The 22,191-nt window shown below is 47.4% G+C and overlaps 1 protein-coding gene across 1 annotated transcript; it reads right to left on the minus strand.

Moving 5' to 3' along the window:
- Window positions 1-1,056: 1,056 nt before the first annotated feature.
- On the minus strand, window positions 1,057-20,194 carry ZNF398 (zinc finger protein 398). The gene is made up of 6 exons (XM_066362969.1): window positions 19,937-20,194; window positions 16,923-17,318; window positions 12,921-13,047; window positions 12,270-12,383; window positions 8,258-8,371; window positions 1,057-6,666 (listed from the first exon to the last, which is right to left on the minus strand). Exons 1-6 carry the CDS (start codon window positions 19,958-19,960, stop codon window positions 5,513-5,515), a joined length of 1,929 nt encoding a protein of 642 aa, XP_066219066.1. The 5' UTR covers window positions 19,961-20,194; the 3' UTR covers window positions 1,057-5,512.
- Window positions 20,195-22,191: the final 1,997 nt, after the last annotated feature.

The following is a 22,191-nucleotide window of genomic DNA, read 5'->3' on the forward strand; positions in this document are numbered from 1 at the left end:
CAGTCTCAGGCAGCTTCTCTCCAGCACCTAGCGCAGGCAAACCAGCTGGAAGCAAATCAATAAGCACTGCCCAGTCCTGAACAAAAAGCACCCACATTGCAGAAACTGTTTCCCTGGTCAACAAGTATTTCTCCTGCACCTACAATATCAACACTTTCTTCTTAAGCCTGTAATGTGTTTCAGAGCACTTTCTGAGACTGTCTCTCTTCTGAGTCTCACAATACCTATGTAAACTTGGTAAGGTGCACATTACCCTCTCACTGCACACCGAAGCAGGATTAAAACTCGGGCCTCCTGACTTCCTTTCCAGGGCCATTCTCATTAAAATAATCCCTGTTCTTATAAAACCATTAAGGATGCTATCTATACAGAAGATATTTTACATTGTACAGAGTTTACAGGGAAAAATAACCACTGAATGTCCCCAGAGCCTTAGAACAACCATTGTTATTTTGGTGTTTTCCTATTCTTAAAAAATGCAATCAACTGCATCCTCTGTATCTAAAACAAAATTTTAGTTTTGCTGAAATTTTGTCAGGTTTTGTGGCTTTGGCGCAATCGTAATATGAGTAGCATGAGACGCTCCATTCAGTTAGGATGCTCACCTCTCCACAGCGTTCGTTCTGCTGAGGCGAGGCCATCACTCAGGGAACAATCTGGAGAGAAACCAGACAAGGACAACAGGACCGGCAAGTAAAATCTTGAAGTCTATGATGTTCGAATTGAAAGAGACCTCATATTACCATCCTGTTCAATGTGCACATTTGAATTAGGAAAATGAATCTCCACAAATTAAGTGGCTTGCTCCCTATCAAGAAGGTAGAAAATGTTAAGCTAGGACCAGCATCCAGTTTTCCACCCCACTCCCACCCCCTGGCGCACAAGTGGTCTTCCCATTACACAGATTCATGGAGCATCCACACCCCTAACAGCAGGGGGCACTGAGGGACATAAAATAAGACATAGCCTCCATTCTTGGATGGTTTTTTAGACTAGTTTCGAGATTTTACAGCAAATACTGGCTTTGCTAATAAACACAAAGTCACGTAGTCCCGGTGAGGTTTTATCCAATATTTTATTTGAAATGTAACCTGGCAATTTCCAAAGCATTGCAGCACACTGCTTCTGAGGGTTCTCTGATGAGACTGCATCTTTCTGCATTTAGTGGATGGGTGGTCTCAGGGGTGAACTTTTTGTTTTGAACAGACAATCTGACCAAGTTGATGAAAGTCATTGTGTATATGTATGTGTATGTGTGATGTTTACATGTGTGTGTGTATAAAATTTTGGCCAGAGTTACACTTAAAAATACTGGAGCAGGGCCAGACAGGAAGAAATGACACCCTAGAAAGTGACAAATTACTCCTTTTTCAAGATAAACTTCCCCTTCCAGGTTCCTTATGCAAGGGACAATGAGCTCTGGTTTCTTGGCAGTGCTAATGAAGTAGAAGTCTTCAGAAACCCTGATGCAGGTACAGCAAATTCTCTTCCATCCTGGTAGTACTAGAAATGCCCTCTTGTGCCACCATTTGCCTATTTCCAAGTCACAGATCCTGGTGTGGGGACCACAGGACCTTCCCTCCCGACAATAGCTGACTGAACCAAGATGAGCATGTAACCCATGGGCAGCCAATCCAGGGGTTGGACAGAAACTTCTGTGGCCTGGTATAGTCAGAGGAGCAGGGCCAGACCCCACAGCTTGGAATGTGAACTAAGAAAAACTAAAGGAACCAGAGCTCATGGTGGCACAGCACACAGTAGCCGTGGGAGCCAGGATTACACAACAGGTAGAGAACAGACTGCACGGAAACAAAAAACAGAGACAGCAAGAATCACGTGATTATGCAGAGAGGCCTCAGCTGGGCAACGCTCCCAGCTCCACAGCTTTCCGGCCCTCTCTGTTGGTCCTACAGTCCTCTTGATGGCTGCCATCTTGATACCTTCTACGTGTCAAGGTTTCCCCTAACACTTTGGAGACAGAGGTACCATTCTCCCTATTTCACAGGTGAGAAAACTAGGCTCATGATAAATAATACATGTATATTACATTACTTCAGCTGGTACCAGGACTTGAATCTAGGTCTGAGTCCATGCTCTAAACAATGAAGCTATATTAACCATGCGATGCGGTCTCACGTTAAGGCCCTGTGCACTGCCCCACCCCCCTGACTTGACTTAGCTTGTAAGAACCCAACACTTCGCTAGTCAAAAACTGTCCTCTGTGTGCAAACCCTGTTTGCTTTGTAGAGTGAAGAGAACAGGGTCAAAGGTATCCACCAAGCATACAGACAAAACTCGAATCTGAAGATAACAGTTCCTGGTCTGTAAGAGTCCTGTGGGGAAAGACCTACTGTAATTCACTGCTACTGAGTGGCTCTTGGGCAGCTAGCTACTGGGGGAAGCTACAAAATGAGGAAATGAGGGAAGGGATAAGATACTCTCCTGTCCCTTCTCATGAAGGAATCTGAGCAGAATTCAGGTTCCCCACACCATTTGGAATGGATAATGGAATCCGCTCCTTTTATATCAACACGGCTTCTGCAGACAGTGAGCATTTGTTATTCCCCAGTAAGCCACAGGGTCTGGTCCTATTGAGATAGGCATGGACATTCAAATCTGTCAAAAATGCTCCAAAAACACCAGCACAGCAGAGATCCACAATGGGAACTCTGCAGATAGTTTCTGGTGAGGGAAGTTATGTAAAGCACTATTCTAGCGAGAGCCCAGCTGTGGTGTTGCCAGGATCACATATCCAGCGGAAAGGATCAACCATCAGCCCTCACTTTCTAGACAGTCAACCTCCATTTATTTTCACATCTGTAGCTAAACCAGAGTTTCATCTTATGGTGCCAATAAAAAACCTAGTAGGCAAAGAGTGAATCTGGTTACGGTCAACACTTGGATCCACCGCAGCGAGATGGTGCCTGTTTATGTGCTAGTACAGGCTTCTTAGTCCAGGGGGCAGACTGAAGAGCACATCTCTGGCTTTTCCTCCTTCCTATCACGTCTGCTCAGGACAACCAACCTTCAGGTACTTCTTTAATTGCTGAGTTGCAGGCCTTTGATGGACTAAGTTTCTCCACAACCCAAAACCTTTCTGTTGGACTTTATCTTTTCTACCAATCCATTCCACTTATCCATTCTTGAATCTTGGGCAAGTTATTTGGAGCTGGCCTGGACTTCTACCTGGTAGGAAAGGAGACTGAATGCACCACGCTGACCTCCTAGTCTGTACCAGGGCCAAAAATTAGGGTAGCAGCCCCCTCCATCTTTCTGGCATGGCCCCTGTTTCCCTGGTATCTGAACTGTGTTCACTTCTTGCCAAAGTTTGGGACCTTGCTGACTCCAGTTCCTTGCAGAAGGGGCTGAGAAGCAATTTGCAGCATTTTAGCCCACAGGTCTCTTTAAATCTGTTCAGAAAAGGGAATGCATCACCTAAAGATAGCACTTTGGTTCTTCTTTCCTTTAGGGAGATCAAGATGCAAACTAGAGCTGGATCTCAACTCAAGTTCCTAGTGAGTCACCCATGAAACTGGAATTCCCAGAGCCCTCTCATTTTCTCATAGCATGAGTCTAGATCCTAGCTGGAAAGCTCCCAATGTGCCAGTGTTCTGTTCCTCATCTGTCTCAGTTTGTTCTACACCTTGAGTTTCTTCATTGGCTTCAGACTAAGTTATTGACTCACAAACATCCCTTAGGTCTCCCACAATCCCTGGTACTGTGAATGTCCCAGAGCAGATGCTGTAACTTTGAGTATCCCGAAGAGCAGCCTGTTCAGACAGAGCCTTCCTGGGAGCAGAGCTGGCTGGGTAACGCTTTTCCCCAGTGTGGATACACACAACCAGGCAGGGTAAAGGTTGGGCTAGGTGACAAGGAAAAGATGGGTCCTTCTCTTCCTAGTTTCATCAGCAACATGTCCTAACTACTAGCAGACCTCCCTTTCCAGGCATTTCAGGAAAACTCAGGGGAAACAAACCTGAGTGTGAGTATAAACAGCTTTTCTGTCCAAGATTTAGGGCTTCTACGTTCTGTCTTCCACCTCAGGCTCCACGCACAAGTAAAACAATAAATCAAACTGACTTCAGTCAAGTTTCAGCAGGAATGTCTCTGCTTTGCTTTTTCTGCTTATTTGGCTTTGCCTGGATGGAAGCCAGAGACAGAGAGAGGATTTGGGCAGAAGGAATGTATCACAAGATTTTTTAAAAAGTGTTCTTAGAAGCTCACTTTTTCCCTTTCACTAGCCTCAATTTGCAGATAAAAATCTGAGATCTGCAAAGGGAAAGAAAGGGACTTATGCAAAGCCACTTAGGAACAGAACAAAGCTCAGATGCTCCCAAGTGACTGAATGACCCTGACAAAAGGACACACAGTAGTCAAGGTCTCGAAAAGCAAAACAAACAGGAAGAGGCCATCCCTATTTGTATCTGGTGCTTAGTTCTCGGGGATCTATGAAGTTCCTCAATCTGTCTACCCACAATGCGGGAACAGTCAGAGGGGTGAACACCCTCTCTCTTGATGGCTCAAGAAGGCTGCGTTATCACACTAGTACCTCACTACTGAGCAAATGAAAGCTGGGTGTCCCAAGGCACTTTCTGAAACTCCATAATGCTTCTGGAAAGTGATCATTTCTGCTGAGGATTGTCAAGAATATCAAACACCAGAAATGGAAAAGCTGTCTTACTGGCTTGTAAATAATAAGGAAGAGTTTGAAGTAAATAACTCTAAGAAACATGGTTCAAACACACCCAAATGTTAGGCTGTCGGTCATTTCTCTAGGATCTCTAGCTTTTAAAGCTGGGGTTGAGAACACTGCTCCCAACTTTTTAGCCAGGACCTGGGCAGAGCTTTCTAGCAGTTTAAATCCAGTGAGAGGCTGAAGGCTGCAAATCAAGCTGATGAAAGTTAAGAACTGTTCTCCTTAAGAATACTTTAAAGTCATATTTCTTGCTTACCCAGTATTTAAAATGTACTTAAAAGAATTAGTCTAGGCAACCTAGGAAGGTCGTATTTCACTATCATTTGGAGAGAGGCAATCCTTTAGCACATGAGCAGACTTTAGATGGTGTCCGGAGGAGTTAGGAACATGGACTGAGGCTTGAGCACTTTCTCCTAACAACTGTCTCTCCATCAGGAAACTAATGAAAGGCTCAGTGAAGCGTGCTCTGCCTCTGATGGGCTTCAAGCTTTCGAGGCTCTTGCCATGCACCTGTCTCTACCTAGAGCTGCAATCATTCTCAACCTACCACCCTGCAATGAATTACCAGAGGCCAAATCTTGCTTTCCTATCTCTCTGCAACTTCTGCTTAGGTCACATTTTTTAAAAGACGGGGAAGCTGGGCTCCTTCCCAGGGCTTTCCAGTTTTCAAAATGTGGTATTCTTATAATGCTGTGAAGTTCCCAGACTAAAGCATGTGTCTAGTCAAGTGCATAGGACCCCAAACGCATCAATGTGCGAACTGTGATTACTGCGGGGGTGGAGGGCCTTTCTGTTGCCCTGGGTGCTCACGGATGTTCACAAAACTGCCCCTCCACTCCCCTCCCCATACCACTGATTGGCCTCTAGACCTTCAGTGTTAACGCCTAGGCCAGAGGTTTCCAGCCCAGTTAGGAGTGGACCTGGGGGGTCAGGTGGCTGTCCAGACGGGTTACTCTCACCCCCACAGCCTCCACTGTGGCCCGAACGCAGGTGGTCCTTGAGTGTCTGTTTGTAGCGGAAGCTCCTGCCGCAGTAGGTGCAGGGGTAGGGCCGCTCGCCCGTGTGGATGCGCTGGTGCTTCATGAGGTGGTGCTTGCGAATGAAGCTCTTGCCGCAGTGTGCGCACTGGAAGGGCCGCTCGCCCGTGTGCAGCCGCCGGTGGTTGAGCAGGTGCTCCTTGCGCATGAAGCTCTTACTGCAGTCTGTGCACGGGTAAGGGCGCTCGCCCGTGTGGATCATCTGATGGCGGATCAGGGCCGAGTGGCCGTTGAAGTCAATGCCGCACTGGGGGCAGGAGAAAGGCCGCTCCTGTGCATGCCCGCGCTGGTGGAGCAGGAGGCTGATTTTCAGGCTGAAGCTCCGGCCACACTGCGAGCAGCGAAAGGGCCTCTCGCTGGCGTGCGCTCGCCGGTGGCTGGTGAGGCGGGCCTGGTCTGCGAAGCGCTTGGGGCAGTCCGGACAGGGGAAAGGGCGCTCAGTGCTGTTATGGACCCGGAGGTGGTAGGTGAGTCTAGACGGGTGCGTGAAAGTCCTGGCGCAGTGTGGACAGGTTGGGGGAGTCTCACTGGAGTGGGCCTGGGGGTTGCTGCTGAGCTCCGCTTGCTGAGGAAAGTGCTTGGGGCACTGGGCACAGGGTAGGGGGTGCTCCCCAGTGTGGCTGCATTGGTGGGTCAGCAACATCTCTTGGCTGAGGCTCTTGCCACAGTGGTGGCATGAGAACATCTGCTCCCCAGCTGGAGGCGGCAGGGGGTAGCTACCCAACTGTGTGAAAGTCACCTGTCCCTCAGAGGCTTCTGCCAGGTCAGTGGCTGGGCGTCCGAAAGGCGCCATGGATGCAGACGGCTGGCTTTTGAAAGCCACATCTGAGAAAGTGTCCTTTGCTGCTGCTGGCGGGGAAGAGAAAGTGACTGGAGCCTCCGTGCACAAGTTGGTTCTGGCCAGGCCTTCAGCTTTGATGACAAGCTGTTCATCTGAAAGAAAGGACTCAGAGTCACACCCATCAACAAAGGTCACACAGCAACCCTGGGCATCCCTCCCCAGCTCCCACAGACCACCCTGAGCTCTCAATAGGCTCCAGTGAGAAACTCGCAGGGGGTTGAGATAGTCAGCAGGCTGGCCACTGTCCCTGTGCCAAATCATCAGGGAATTTACTGCTGAACTGCCAGTGCTCCCTGTTCGCAAAAAGAACAACCTCACATCAATTTTCCTAGCAGCATTCCTTTCAGTATGTTCCTCCTCTGCTCACAAAGTTTAGAAGAGTCTCTGTTGCTTGTTGTGACATGGCCTACATCTATGCATTAATTTACCCCTATTCCTGTGTGTGTGTGTGTGTGTGACAGAGTCAGAGAAAGGGACAGACAGGAAGGGAGAGAGATGAGAAGCATCAATTCTTCATTGCAGCACCTTAGTTGTTCACTGACTGCTTTCTCATATGTGCCTTGACCAGGGGGCTACAGCAGACCGAGTGACCCCCTCCTTGCTCAAGCCAGCAACCTTGGGCTCAAGCTGGTGAGCCTTGCCCAAACCAGATGAGCCCATGCTCAAGCCAGCAACCTCGAGGTTTCGAACCTGGGCCCTCTGCATCCCAGTCCGATGCTCAATCCACTGCACTACTGCCTGGTCAGGCTACTCCTATTTCTCTTTATTCTGCCAGATAAATCCATCACAGTTGCTAGGTCTCTCTTTACTGCCCCTGAAAATGAAGCCCACATTCCTGTTTCCCATCTTTGCTCAGTCTGTCTTCACTTCTATAGAATGCATCCCCTCTTCCGAATGACACCCAACCAGATTACGGCAATCTTCCCAGGCCAGTTGTGGCTTCACATTCTTCCTCAGATCTTATCTTAAGAACGTAAACTAAAACCAATGTATGTTCTCCAAACTTCTCCTTCCTTATATATAAGTCACCCATCCCAGTCACCCTTGGCACTTAACAATAGGCACGCCTAGTACTGACAGATGTGTTCCCAATAGAAATATCTCAAAGAGCAGAAACTGTCTTATTTCCTAGAGTCTAAAAGTATATCAGGCATAGCCATAAAAGATATTAAAAATCAGGTAACATTATGTTACATAAACAATCGGGTCCCTTCTGCCCTTGAGGTCCCCTTCCAAAATAAAGATGGTGCTAGCTACCTTAGAGGTAGGTGTCTGACCCATCACTTCTCCTGAGGGCCAGCTCTTTGCTGATGTCCCATCTGTGCCTTCCCAATGGCCTGTCTGTCTCCACTGCTTGTTGTGCCCCCACTCTGTTCTATACTTTCTCCGTGGTCTTTAAATATTTTCCTGTCTTTCCCTATCCTCAAATTTCTGGTCTATCTGTCCATACTTACTTTACTTCCTCTGACAATTCTAATTTGTCTCTACACTTAAGAGTGTGTTTTCTCACTTTACATTTACCTTAGTTTGGTTTTGGTTTCATTTCTGACTGACTTGAGCTTGTCTTTCCCCCCACTCTTCTCCCACTTCCTCGTCTCCACAGCCCTGTTCACCTGCTGTGTCTCCGTCAGCCCTGCGGTGAGCTGGACCTGAGCAGGAGGGTCTCTTCCATCCATTACTCACCAGCATAGGTACCCTTGTATATGTCACTCTGCCTGGACTCTGGTGGGGCCCCAATCTGGGGCTCTTCCTCTTGTTTAATCCAAGACAGAATATCTGACGTTGAGATGCTGGGCTCTGTATGTGGGGGAAAGAGAATGGCCTTCAGGGACAAATCACAAAGTGAAAATAATCCTGTTGGTTTGCTGAATACTACATTTTGCCTAAATAATTGAACTCTAGCTATAACAAAACTGAGTCAGGCCCTGGCCAGTTGGCTCAGTGGTAGAGTGTCGGCCTGGCGTGCAGGAGTCCTGGGTTCGATTCCTGGCCAGGGCACACAGGAGAAGCGCCCATCTGCTTCTCCACCCCTCCCCCTCTCCTTCCTCTCTGTCTCTTTCTTCCCCTCCCGCAGCCAAGGCTCCATTGGAGCAAAGTTGGCCCGGGTGCTGAGGATGGCTCTATGGCCTCTGCCTCCGGCGCTAGAATGGCTCTGGTTGCGGCAGAGCATTGCCCCCTGGTGGGCATGCCGGGTGGATCCCGGTCGGGCGCATGCAGGAGTCTGTCTGACTGCCTCTCTGTTTCTAACTTCAGAAAAATACAAAAAAAAAAAAACACAACAAAAAAAACCTGAGTCAGCCTTTAAAAAAATGCATACCATACCTAGAGAACTGATTCAAAATGAAACCAAATTTATTTTTATATAATGTACTCAGTTTAAGTCACTATTTTCAGTGAACCCATTTTAAAACAAATCAATTTTTATTTTGGAGGTGACACCCTGAAATAACCTAAAATCAATAGAACCTTTCCTTTTATTAGCACAACTACTTTAAACATCTTTTCATTTTTTTGTTTCATAGTATTTTTATGAAATAATAAAATCAGAAATATCCTCTCCTTTTAAGTAGAGAAGGCCCCACAGATGTTAAATAAATAGACAGGTATTTATGGTAAAACACATTATTAAAAGTTTACTTTAAAAATACAGCACACACACATAAAAGCAAAGAAGTGAGGCTGACCAAATTTTTTTTTCTTAAATGTTAATTAAAAAACAAACTTTCAGAATTACAAAGTCAGGTCAGTTTAAATACAGACCTGACTCCTCAGAAACATACTTTTCTGGTTCCCAGCTCTAGGCTCTATCTAAGAAATCATATTACCTTTTCTATTAAATGATACAAGTCATTGTTTCCTAACACTGGGAGGGGGAGACAGTTTTTGTAAGCCCCTCAGGCCACAGGAATGAAAGAAAGAAAAAAGAACAGCCCCTAAAGGCTCTGCACATAACATGCCTTATTTGGTCAGTGCAGAGAGAGCTGCGCTTACCAATCCAACTGAGGTCTATATAACCTTTTTTTGGCCTAAAAGGGCAAGATGGCAAGCCAACAAGGTCCAGAGAGTAAATTCATGCACTCTCTATTATTTCTCAGAAAAGCCTTGTAGGCAGGTTAGGGCTTTATTCCTAGCAAATGAGAACTCACTGGTTTTCCCAACGCCTTTAAGTCAACCAGAGACCACTGAAATCTAACGGTATACCCAAAGCGGAAATTAAGAGGCTGGACAAGACTAAGGCCTCGGAGACTGTCAGGTCACACAGAGAGACTGGAGAGACATAGGACTTAGCACGTGCAGCAGGTTGCCTTTCCAACTTCCTACTTTGAGCTATAAGGCGGAAATGTATTGAACAGTCAAACCTAAGTTTTCTCTTCCAGCTTTCTTTCTCTCTCTCTCTCTCACACACACACGCACACATACACACACGAAGCGGGAGGGGAAAGGGTAAGTATAAGGTAAAGGATCTTTAAACAGAGGATGAACTATCTACTCAAAAATATGATAATTTAAAAATGTTTAATTGCTTCTCTGCATCAATTTTCTGAATAACTACTTGGTGCTCTAGAAACTTCCAAAGTGATTCAAGTGGTTTTGACATTTTGGGGGGTTTATTATTATGAACTCCTAGAATGTTATATATTTGATGAGTTTCAATCCACTGTAATCATTATTCTTTTTAATGCTCAAACTGTCCCTTCTTTGGCCAACAGGAGTCCCTCAGACCTGCCTATGTCATTTCACATTATCAAACATCTGTTTTTTTTCTATTTCTGATATCACAAACTATCCCAGGTTCACCTTGGACATTTCCTGCTCTAAGCACACAATCAGTGATCTCTGATAAATGGAATGTAGAGACCACAGTCTGGATAAAGATGCTAACTGCTAATAGGTTGTCATTGCTTCTCGGTCTTCTACAAGTCTCCAAAATTGAAACTATAAAAGATGATACCTTCAGAGAGCTCTAGCTTCCACCTCTAGTCTCTCTCTCCCTGCATAGGTAGCTGTGTGTGGGGTCCCAAGACCACCTTCAGGTTCAGTAATTCACTAGGAGGACATAAAGGACTCAGCGTATAGTCACCCTCAGGGCTAAGGTTTATTGCAGCAAAAGGATACGAGGCAAAACAGCAAAGATAAAAGGCACAAAGCAAAGTCTGGAGAAAGGCAGAGGCGCCTCCAGAGCCCTCTTTGTAGAGGACTCTCCTGATTCCTCCAGCACGGACTTGTGAATAGATTTGCAGGGTTCTGTCTCCCACAGGAGATTAGAGACCCACTGCCCAAGGTGCTCCTAAGAGTTGGTCACGTAGGCACTCTCTGCCAAGCACATACCAAATTTCCAGACTCCCAGAAGGAACATGTAGGCCCTGTGTGGCACTCTTAACATTTAGGGGAGGATTTATATCAGCATAGGCAACTGTTTGTCAGACAGGCGCCAACCCTGCAAGCAGGCCTTTATAACACAGGCCTGCGTAGATTTATGTTCTCCTTACATATTAAAAAGTCCTGTTTTTTTTTTCAGTGGAGAATGGTATTAAACTGTTTGGTGCATAACAGATAGTCTCACATGAATACAATAAAGAGAATAATTCTAGGCCACTTCAGTGACAGAACTAATAAAATATCTTTTTTTTTTTTTTCATTTTTCTGAAGCTGGAAACAGGGAGAGACAGTCAGACAGATTCCCGCATGCGCCCGACTGGGATCCACCCGGCACGCCCACCAGGGGCGATGCTCTGCCCACCAGGGGGCGATGCTCTGCCCATCCTGGGCGTCGCCATGTTGCGACCAGAGCCACTCTAGCGCCTGAGGCAGAGGCCACAGAGCCATCCCCAGCGCCCGGGCCATCTTTGCTCCAATGGAGCCTTGGCTGCGGGAGGGGAAGAGAGAGACAGAGAGGAAAGCATGGCGGAGGGGTGGAGAAGCAAATGGGCGCTTCTCCTGTGTGCCCTGGCCGGGAATCGAACCCGGGTCCTCCGCACGCTAGGCCGATGCTCTACCACTGAGCCAACCGGCCAGGGCTAAAATATCTTTTTGATAGATTATTCTCCACTTAATTCTAACCCTTTAAATAATTTTTTCATCTTGTTCTGGTAGAGACATCTGGAGGATAAACCTTCTGTGAGCTTTCTATCCAGCAAAGAGCAAACATGGTATGAGATTTTCCTGCTAGCAGAGGCTGGACTTGAAAGAAATGAGACAGCTGGATGTTGGCTAGCTGTCTTTCCCATACAATATCAAGTAGCTGTCAATCAAAACTATCAGGGAGGGTTATTAATGACGGCTGGCTCCCACACCAGGCAACACCTGCTTTGGAGTCCTCCGGCTGAGTGCAGCTCTGAGGGACCGTGCAGACTCCCAGTCCCTCCAGCACCTCTCAATGACCAGGTTTCCATTCCCAGGAGTCACTTCCTTCTCGACGAGCACTGCTGCTTGCGCTACCGTCCAGGGACATGTTTGTTTTCTAAATAACTGGGGCTCGCAACCTTCCTCACGGAATGCAGTTAGTAGCCTTCAGCTGCATAATAGTGATGGCATGGGACAAGGTGATCTGTGAGCCTGCACCCCTACTGACCCAGTCTAGCTGCTGGAGTGTTGAGCAGCTCTGGACGCCACTAGCCCTGCTTCCTTAGTTCTGAGCCACCATTTTGGACCAGGAAAGAAAGACAGGGAGTGGCGACTCTCTCCTCCCACTTACCTTCACTGGGGTCGGTGGGAATCTCACTTTCCTCCGGCCTCGCCTGCTCCTCCGTATTCTGTTCGCCTTCCGGCTGAATCTGAGATAAGACATCAGGTTGATTCATGGCATAATCTAGGAGGGAGAAGGGAGAGTGGGTATGACAAAGAGATCAACGACAATGACAACTAACTGCCAACAAGTCTGAGCTGAAGGCTTTGAGGTCCACAGTCCAAGGGGATTTCTTTTAGATTCTACATCACTTCCCCCTATGCAGTCACCTCCAACTATGGATGATATCTGTCAGGGAAGCAGGTAAGGCGAGAGGTACTGTGGGAAAAGCACACATGCTACTTTAGCACAGCCTGCCTGCTGTTCTCACTGAGTAGGAGTGACAGTGAGTCTCAAGGGGAGGGATCAAGTCCCTCTCAAAGTGAAGGCTACCCACGGAAACGACCAGAGCTGGCATACTCACAACCCTGAGCTTCATTCTCTCCTGTGACTGGCACAAGGAGAAATTGTAGTTCCTACTTATCCAGAGTGAACAGGAGATCTCTGGCTTGGAACCAGAATCTGAAGTGTGTAAGGACAGCATGAAAATGAGGACCACTGGTGGACCCCTGAGCCCTCCTGGGGCTGCTGTCACCTCACAAGGTGCCAACTTAGCCTCACCCATGGAGATGAGAGACTCGTAGTTGCCCTTCATGATATTCTTGTAAAGTTCCTTTTGCCATTCTTCTAACTTTTCCCACTCTGGAGTGGAAAAGTAGATGGAGATATCATCAAATGTCACAGGCACCTGAAATTACAATGACACTGGGGTCAGTCCCTCCCACTACAATTCAATCATTCAGTAAATCTATACTAAGTGTCTTCCAGTTATAAAAAACTATGTGAGGCCCTGGCTGGCTGGCTCAGCGGTAGAGCATCGGCCTGGCGTGTGGGGGACCCAGGTTCGATTCCCGGCCAGGGCACATAGGAGAAGCGCCCATTTGCTTCTCCACACCCCCCCTTCCTCTCTGTCTCTCTCTTCCCCTCCCGCAGCCAAGGCTCCATTGGAGCAAAGATGGCCCGGGAGCTGGGGATGGCTCCTTGGCCTCTGCCCCAGGCACTAGAGTGGCTTTGGTCGCGGCAGAGCAACGCCCGGAGGGGCAGAGCATCGCCCCCTGGTGGGCAGAGCATCGCCCCCTGGTGGGCAGAGCTTCGCCCCTGGTGGGCGTGCCCGGTGAATCCCTGTCTGGGGCATGCGGGAGTCTGTCTGACTGTCTCTCCCCGTTTCCAGCTTCAGAAAAATACACACACAAAACAAACAAACAAAAAAAAAACTATGTGAGCTGCTGAAAAGATACAGAAAAAAAAATTAAGACACAGATCCAACCTCCAGGAATTGACAATGTTTTCAAGGAAAAAGCTGATAAGCTTCAGGGCTACAGTCACTCACAGAGACAGGAACAAATGAGAAGCAATATTCAATTCACATGACATGTTCTGAATGTTCACTAAGTACAACGCTGATCCTAAGCAATCAGGATTCTAAAGAGAAGCGTTTTGCCCAAAAGGAGTGCATGGCTGTATTCAAATTAATGACAGACAAGAAATTTTGGAAATACTGGACAGGTGGGTTAAACAGGCTAGAACCATATATTGCTCATTGCTCATTTACATTTTGCTCAGCACCTAAAATTGGTCTCAGGGCAAATGTAGGTAACAATAGATATCTAACCTCACTACACAAAAAATTTATGATAGCTTACAACAAAAATGCAGATGATAAAATAATGACAAAAATAAAGGGTCAAGATGGGCTTCTGGCTCAAGGTGAACTAAGCACACATGTACTTCCCGTTCTCCCCAGAGTTCCACTGAAACGACAATTTGTAAGATCGAGAGAGTCTGTACCTAGAACAGTACTAAGAATGAGAAAGACGAGTTTCTCACTGAGACCCAGCAGATGGGCGCGAGCTGAGGCCCAAGGACCATGAGGAAGCAGCACCTCCCTGTGTACAGGAAAGAACTGCAGGTAGAGAACCCAGAGAATTCCAAGTTCAAAGCTAGCAGATACAATGAGTGGCTATAAACTGCAATTGAATGTCTGTCTTTAAAATAACAGAGCCCCAAATGTTATCCCCATCAGCTCTAGCAGAGTCAGGTAACAACAGCATTTCCCACAAAGCTGAAACCACAAACCTCTTCTGTAAAGAAATTTACCCACCTGCCTGAAGACAGCACAGGACTCTAAAATGGGTGCTGAGAACTAGGAGTACCACCTTACTCCCGGCCTTGAGTGGTCCCTGCACTGCCTACTTGCTCCCTGCCACGGCACCTTAAAGTGAAGTCCATCTGCATTGAGCACCTACAGAACTAGCCCTCTCCTGCAAAGGGAAGAGCCTTTAGCTAAACAGACTTATGCAGTGGCCAAGACATGCCAGCTTTCTATAATTAACTTATTAATCAACTCCTCCACTTAACAGATATGGATATACAAGCAAGGACTACTCAATATTAAGAAAAAATACAAAAAACTAATAGCACCAAGATGAACAAACACAAGTGATCCTAGAGAAAAAAAAACAATAAACTGAAAATCAAACCTCTAATACATGGGGATGAAATGTTACAAATATACTCATAGAGGAAAACTTCCCAGGGCTAAAAAGACACCAGTTTTTGGATGGAAAGGTCACACCAACTGCCCAACACAAATTTAGACAGACCCACACCCAGGCATATCCTCAATAAATTTTAGAACCGCTAGTATGAATAGAAGATAAAAACTTCCAGAGGGAAAAAATAGATTTCTTACAAACAAATGAGAATGGATTTGGTAGCAAACTTTTCATCAATGGCATTCGATGTTGTGAGACAAAGGACCAATGCCTTTAAAATTGTGAGAAAAATGGATTATTCAGCCTTAAAATGGAAGGAAATTCTGATATGCCACAACATGGGTGAACCTGGAGATGTTATACAGTAAAATAAGCCAGTCACACGAGGACAAATATTGTATGAGGGTCATAAAATTCAGAGAGAAATAAAGTAGAAAGGGGGGACCCTGGGTAGGGTTAAGGGGAATGGAGAGAAATAACGGGGACAGTTTCAGTTCGGGAAGTTCTGGAGATGGATGGTGGTGATGGTTGCACAAGGTAAATGGTACTTAATGCCACTGAACTGTACACTTAAACAGGGTTAAAATGGTAAATTTTATATGTTTTAGCATAGCTTAAAAAAATTTTTTTTCTTTTTCTTTTTCCAAATGAGAGGAGGGGAAGATAGTGAGACAGACTCCCCTATGTGCCCTGACTGGGATCCACCCTGACAACCCCTGTCTGGGGCTGATGCTTGAATCAATCGAGGTTTTTTTAGTGCCTTAGGCTGATGCGCTAGGACCAACCAAGCTATTCTCAGTGCCCGCTGCAAACTCTCAATCAAAATTTCAAAATCCTCTCGGTGATGCCAGTGTACAGGCAGGGCTGAAAACTGCCTAAAATCAGTGTTTTTCAACCACCGGTCCACCAGAAATTTTGTGCCCATTCGCAAAAGTTAACTACTCTTGTACTGTATGAAGATTATAGACCAAATGATCTCTGTCCAATTTGCTTATGGTCAGGGTGATCTCTGCCTTAGCAGTTCCTGAAATAATTCTGTTTACTCCGGTCTCCAAGTGAAAAAGGTTGAAAACCACTGCCCTAAATGACATGACCCTACTTGTTTTTCCAGTCATACTCCTGTTTACCTGGCCTTTTCCCTTCTCCTCCATGCTCCAAGTTCGTTTGTGCCTTGGGGACTTTGCACTAGGTATTCTTCCTGCCAGAAAGCTCTTGCTCAGATCTTCTCCCAGCTGGGTCCTCCCTGTCAATTGGTCTCAGCCTAAATATTAGCTCCTTTAGGAGACCTTCTCTGACAGCCAGTCTAAAACAAATCACCAGCTAGCACCTCATTCTTATCAAAGCCACTTAAATGTATCAATTCTCTTGTTAGTTTATATTATCTTTCTTCCCCCACTAAAATTTAAGCTCCAGGAGAGTTTACATGAATTGTTTACTGCTAGACCTTCAGAACTCAGGTATTAAACAAAACAGTAAGTGTCCAAAAATTTTTGTTGAATGAATGAATGAATGAACGAACGAATGAACAGGCATGGTTGGAAACCAGCAGCCTCTTCCACAACTTAAGTATGACAGTTATTTCCTATCGTTTCAAAGGCTATTCCCTCCAGAAAGGCTGGGCTCTGGCATTGCAGTACACTTCTGTAAAGGGGCTGAAGGACAGGGTCGACGTCAATCCTAGACCTAGCGATCACCCCGAACCCTTACATTGACCATTTACAACCCTTCCCTTGTCCTCCCTCTGATTTCTTCACCAGAATTGCCAATTACTTCAAATTGACGGAGTTCAATGATATTTAATTTACTTTCTACACCAAGACTATGGCAGACAGGTTAACAAAGAAAAAAGTGACTTAGGGGTAATGAGTGGGAGAAAGCAAAAGAGAAAAAAATCCACCTGCCAGATCGCCACCTTCGTATTAGAAAGTTTTCCAATCTGAAAATTGACACTTCAAATGATTGCTAAATTGAACATGAAATGCTTCCCATATAGATAAACACAGAACAACTTTATGGTTCCCAAGACTATCCCATACTAAGGACTTTCCATCTAGAAGTGAAGTACTACCTTCGGGATATCTCCTTTAATACCCGGAGGCAGGCGCAGGATCCAGAAGTTCCTGTTCCTCAGCAGGTTCTCCAAATTCTCCAGCCGCCTCTGCAGCAGCCCGTACTCCTGCAGCAGGGTCCCCAGCACGGCCCACTTGCCCTCCAGCTGGTTCCCGAGATCAGCCACTGTCTTTTCACAGCTGGCCAGCTTCTTTTCGGCTGTCCCTGTCCGTCCCTCTAGGTGCAGGAGTCGCCGGCTGTGGACCTCCACCTTTCTCTCAATAGCCTGCACAGCTGCCACCACTGTCCACAGGGAGATGGCTGCAGTCTGCAGGTGGGCCTCGTTTGCTGCTGGGGGCGTGGGAAGAGGAAGGGGCTGAAGGGATGTAAGGCATTCGGAGTCCCATTCAGAAGTCTGTGTGCGGTGGAGAGATGAGACAAGACATTTAGCGTTAGAAGGAGCCCTGAACCAAACTCAGATGAGATAAGGACTGTGTAACTGGCCACCTGAGATTCATCTAAATACAGTTTTAGTAATGCCTGCATCAGCCTCATCTTCATGGAGCTCACTGGCATCAAAAGCAAAGAGAACAGCTTTGCTGGGTCAGGGATGGATTAGGTTAAGACAGTGAGTGAAACTGGATCAAGAACCAGCCTGGAATATTCTCTAGAGGCAAGGGACATCAGCCAATCATCCACTCGCTCAGGCTGCTGCGGTGTTCTCTATCTGTGTGTGGGAAAGGCATACGGACCCCAGGAACTTTCCCCTCACTGACTTATGCTCTGGCCCTGTCCACCACCCTGCTTACAAACCACAACTGCAGCAGTCAGGAACAGCTGAGTAAGCTTTGAAGGTGAATGCAGAAAACAGAACAGATTTGTTTAATCTTATACTGTCTTACTCCACCATTAGAACCAATGGTGGTATTTTTAGGCAGGCAAACTTTGGCTTTTATAAGTAACTTTTGAACTAGATCTTCCAAGAAAATAACAGGCCGTTCCATCACTAAATGTTCATTGAAACAGCATATTTTAAAAAAGAAATTCCTACAACAAACAGGAGGTTGGACAATGTGAACTCTACAAAGACTTCTGACACTATGGTAACCGGTCCTCTGGCCACACTCTCCCACCTCTCCAGCTCAGCCACCCATTTTCATTTCACCTGCTCTACAGTCCCACTAAACCTTTCCAGGTTTACCAGCCTGCTCCAAGTTTTGCTTTCCTCTTCAGCTGATAACTTCAGTCACCTTCAACCCTGTCTTTCCGCCTCACCTGCTCAGCTAACCTCCAGGTCTGAATCAGTCTGATCCGTCTCTGGTAAGCCACACAACCGGGTAAACTGGCATCACTACACAGTAGTCTTTAAGCTCAGCGGGGACCCAGCATGGCTTGGTGCCCCTCATTCCATTCAGTGGCCACTGCAACCCCCAAGCCCTCTTCTTACACTTTTACTATAGCGTGATTCAAACTAATGTACATAAGAATCGTCTGGAGGTCTTGTTAAAATGCAAACTTTGAATCAGTAGGTCTGGGAGGAAAACTGAGATTTTGCATTTTTAACAAGCTCCTGGGTGATGTGATGTGGAGGCTGCTAGTGCAGGGAGCACAGGTTGAGAAGGAAGAGGTGGCCACTGCAGGGCCCCTCATTTTTAGATGCCAGGGAGAAAAAAAAATTACAGTAATTAGACCAAAACTCTGTCGACTTTTTCTTTTCTTCCCACTTCAGTCTCATTAATAAGGTAACCAACCCATGCTTTCTTCTTTCCTTCCCACAAGAAAAGGGTTTATCCTATTTCAAATGCATCTCTCCATTCATGCTCTGCATGCCAACTCCTTTCACATTTTTAGGTACATTCATTGCTCTTCCCCCCTCCCCCCCTTTTTTCAATCTCTCATGCTGCTTCTCCGTAGGACAGACCTACACTGTTCAATACGGTGCCCACACGTAGCTCCTGAGCACTTGAACTGTGGCTACTTTGACATGTGCTATGAGTATAAAACACAGACCTGATTTTGAACACGTAGCATGGGGGTGGGGAGGAAAAATGCAAATCTCGATTTGTTTCTTAATTTTGACCACCCGTTGACAGAAGTGTGTAGGCACTGGGTTAAATAAAATAGGTCGTTAAGATTAATTTCATGTTTGTTTTTGCTTTTTCAAAGGAGACCATTAGCAAACGCCAAGTGATATAGGTGGCTCCGGTGATCTTTCTGTTGGCCAGGGATGACACAGACACATATAACCTCTACCATATTAAAGAAAAAAAATTGGAAAATAAAAAGGAGGTTCAATGGCAGAGAAGGCATTCCCCTCTACTCTGTGTGTGTGCCCCCCCCTCCCCCCGCTACTGCTCCCTCTTCTTCCTCTACTCTTTCTTGCTTTCCAGTCGCTCCTCGGTAGCCCAGTCTGGCTCTCCCTAGGCGGGGTCTAGCTTCGCTGGCAAACGCACGCCACACTTTTCAGCCACGTTACCTGTCTGGTTCCCTGCGGCCCAGCATCTGCGGGGGGCTCGGCGCCCGCGGGCCTGCCGTGAGCATGCCCCCTAAATGAATAAGCAGGAACGGGACGCGCACCCCGGGCACCGATGGAGGGGCTCCCGCGGGTCCGCACCGCCGCGTGCCGGGCCCTGGGGACCCGCTTCCCCACGCAGTCTTCCGACACGCCTGTGTCGCCGTCACGCTGCCTCTGTGGCTGCGCCAGGCTCGTCTGGGCCGCGCTGACAGCCGTTTTGTGCCCAGCGCTGTAGAGTGGCCGATGACAACGCCACACCAAGCGTCCCCCACCCTGCACGCGCCGGGCACCCCGGAGAGGCTACGGAGAGCGGGGCCTCCCCCCGAGGGCGGGCCTCGCCATGCGGGAGGGGACGGGCCGCCCCGACACCCAGGCCGCTCGCTCGCCGCTCGGCAGCCCGGGCTGCGTCTGACAGGCCCGGCTTCCCGCCCTCCCCCAGTCCCGCGGGCGCGGGGCCCGAGCCCGAGGCACCCCGAAACCGCCGGGAGCGCAGCCCCCCGCGCGCGGGCCGCCCTTACCGGAGCCGGGGCCGCCTCGGCCATGGTCCTACGCTGTCCGGCCCGCCACTGCCGTCGCCGCCGCCGCGCGGCCCCCCGCAGGCGGCACTCGTCCGGCCTGACTTCCGCGCCTGGGCTCGCGCGGCCGTCGGGCCCAGCTGCTCGGGGCGCGGGGAGACGCGACAGAAGCACAGGCGGCCGGTCGCAGGACCTCGGGTGGCGGGGAAGCTCAGCAGCACTTCAACCCCCAATCCGCAGCGGCCCCTCAGCTGGCGCTTTGTGAGCACCGAGCGCACGCCGGGCACGGCTGCCGCCTAGACGCGCCACCCGCCTGCACGCCGCGCAGCGCACCCCCTGCCGGCCGGCGGCCAGTTCCGCGCCACGGCTGCGTCGGCTCTGCTGGTGCGTGGTGGGCGGTTGCTCTGGGAACCAAGCGTGCTGTTTTCTCACACCAAGAGCCCTCAACAGGTTTGAAGCTTAAGGCTCAGACGCAAACCAGGGTTGATTCGGGTAGTGTTTTCTTCCTGGAGGCCCAATTGCCGGGCACAGCTAATTGGAAGGGCCCTGGGGCAGGAGGGGGCCCAATTCAGAAAGGTGGAAATGGGCGGAGGGCAGGAGCCTGCTGCCTGTGAGCCTGCGGGCTAGAATGAGTGACACAGGGGCACACGGCTGTGATGAACAGGACGTTCTTCATTTGCATAAATCGCAAATGTGGCTGTCAAGATAAAGCGACCAAAACGTACTGTACAGTGTTCTTACGTACAGATCACTGAGGTTATGGTTTGCTGGGTTTGTGCTAATGGACAGAAAACATGCGTTCTCTATGGAGGTTGTGTTTCCGGTTGACAACCATATTACCCATAGTTAATGGTATGGTCCTCATTTAAAATATTATGAACATGAATCAAAGTCCACACAAGCCTGACCTGTGGTGGCGCAGTGGATAAAAGCGTTGACCTGAAACACTGAGGTCACCAGTTCCAAACCCTGGGCTTGCCTGGTCAAGGCACATATGGGAGTTGATGCTTCCTGCTCCTCCCCCCCTTCTCTCTCTCTCTCTCTCTCTCTCTCTCAGCTCTCTAAAATGAATAAATAAATAAATAATAAAATAAAATTTAAAAAGTCTACTCAAACCTGTAATTCAACCACCGAATCAAGCCAATGTCCATAACAGTCAGAGTACATTAATCACAACAGTATGAGACCCATCCCGTTGGGACACCTACATACTAAAGTATTTTTAGACAGTAACTACACCCTGCAGGATGTAAACTGAGGTCTACCTTAATATGTATTTTGGTCAAATGGAATGTTTGGCAATTAAAAATTGCAATTCTCTGAATCAGAATATCACCATGACAATGAATTTCTAGGGAAAAAAAGGAAATAATATCTAAATTTTCCTGGTAAGGAAATTAATTTTTGTAGTTCATTCTAAAATGTAGATAGTAAAATTTTAAAGTTTGACTGACCTGCAAGAACAGTAATTTCACAGCCCTGTCAACTGCTGGATACCTCTACGGCCATTAAACAGTGACATTACTAAGTAAGATACTTTCAACTGAGGCAGCAAGGGTAGTTCTGCCAATATATATGGTAACATTTCCACCAATTTATTAAATAGTCCTTCCTCTAACAGAAACTTATTAAGATAAAGACTTTATTTCTAGCCCTGACCGGTTGGCTCAGCGAGCATCGGCCTGGTGTGTGGAAGTCCCGGGTTCGATTCCTGGTCAGGGCACACAGGAGAAGTGACCAACTGCTTCTCCACACCCCCTCCCTCTTCTTCTTCTGCAGCCATGGCTTGATTGGTTTGAGCAAGTTGGCCTTGGGTGTTGAGGATGGCCCTTGTGGCCTCCACCTGAGGCACTAAAATAGCTTGGTTGCCGAGCAATGGAGCAGCAGCCCCAGATGGCCAGAGCATCTCCAGGTAAGGGGCTTGCCAGGGCCAGGTAGATCCCAGTCCCCACGCATGTGGGAGTCTGTCTCTCTGCCTCTCCCCTCACTTTAAAAAAATTAAAAATACTTTATTTCTTTTTAACTCTTGGTCTTGAAAATTTTTTGGATGGTGATGGCATTTTTTTGAAGCAATTTCACGGACTAAAGTTTTGCACACTGTTTCAGGAAGATAGATATTGTCAGAAGTAGATTTAAGATTGTTGTACTCGTTTTTTAAAATTTCCCATTTCTCATATTTTCACCTGTTATTGTTGCTATACACAATCACTAGAGAAAGATTTGTTCTTAAAGTTTGGATCTAGAAATGTAACAATGGA

Source organism: Saccopteryx leptura, chromosome 2, assembly GCF_036850995.1.
Source record: "Saccopteryx leptura isolate mSacLep1 chromosome 2, mSacLep1_pri_phased_curated, whole genome shotgun sequence".
NCBI lineage: Eukaryota > Metazoa > Chordata > Mammalia > Chiroptera > Emballonuridae > Saccopteryx > Saccopteryx leptura.

Coding starts and splice junctions, on each gene's coding strand:
- ZNF398 (XM_066362969.1), bottom strand. CDS start 19,960: ATGGCCGAGGCGGCCCCGGCTCCG. Junction 12,384..12,920: donor CGAGTCTCTCATCTCCATGG/GTGAGGCTAAGT, acceptor TCTCCCTCCTAG/ATTATGCCATGAATCAACCT. Junction 8,372..12,269: donor TCCCACCGACCCCAGTGAAG/GTAAGTGGGAGG, acceptor CCCCACATACAG/AGCCCAGCATCTCAACGTCA.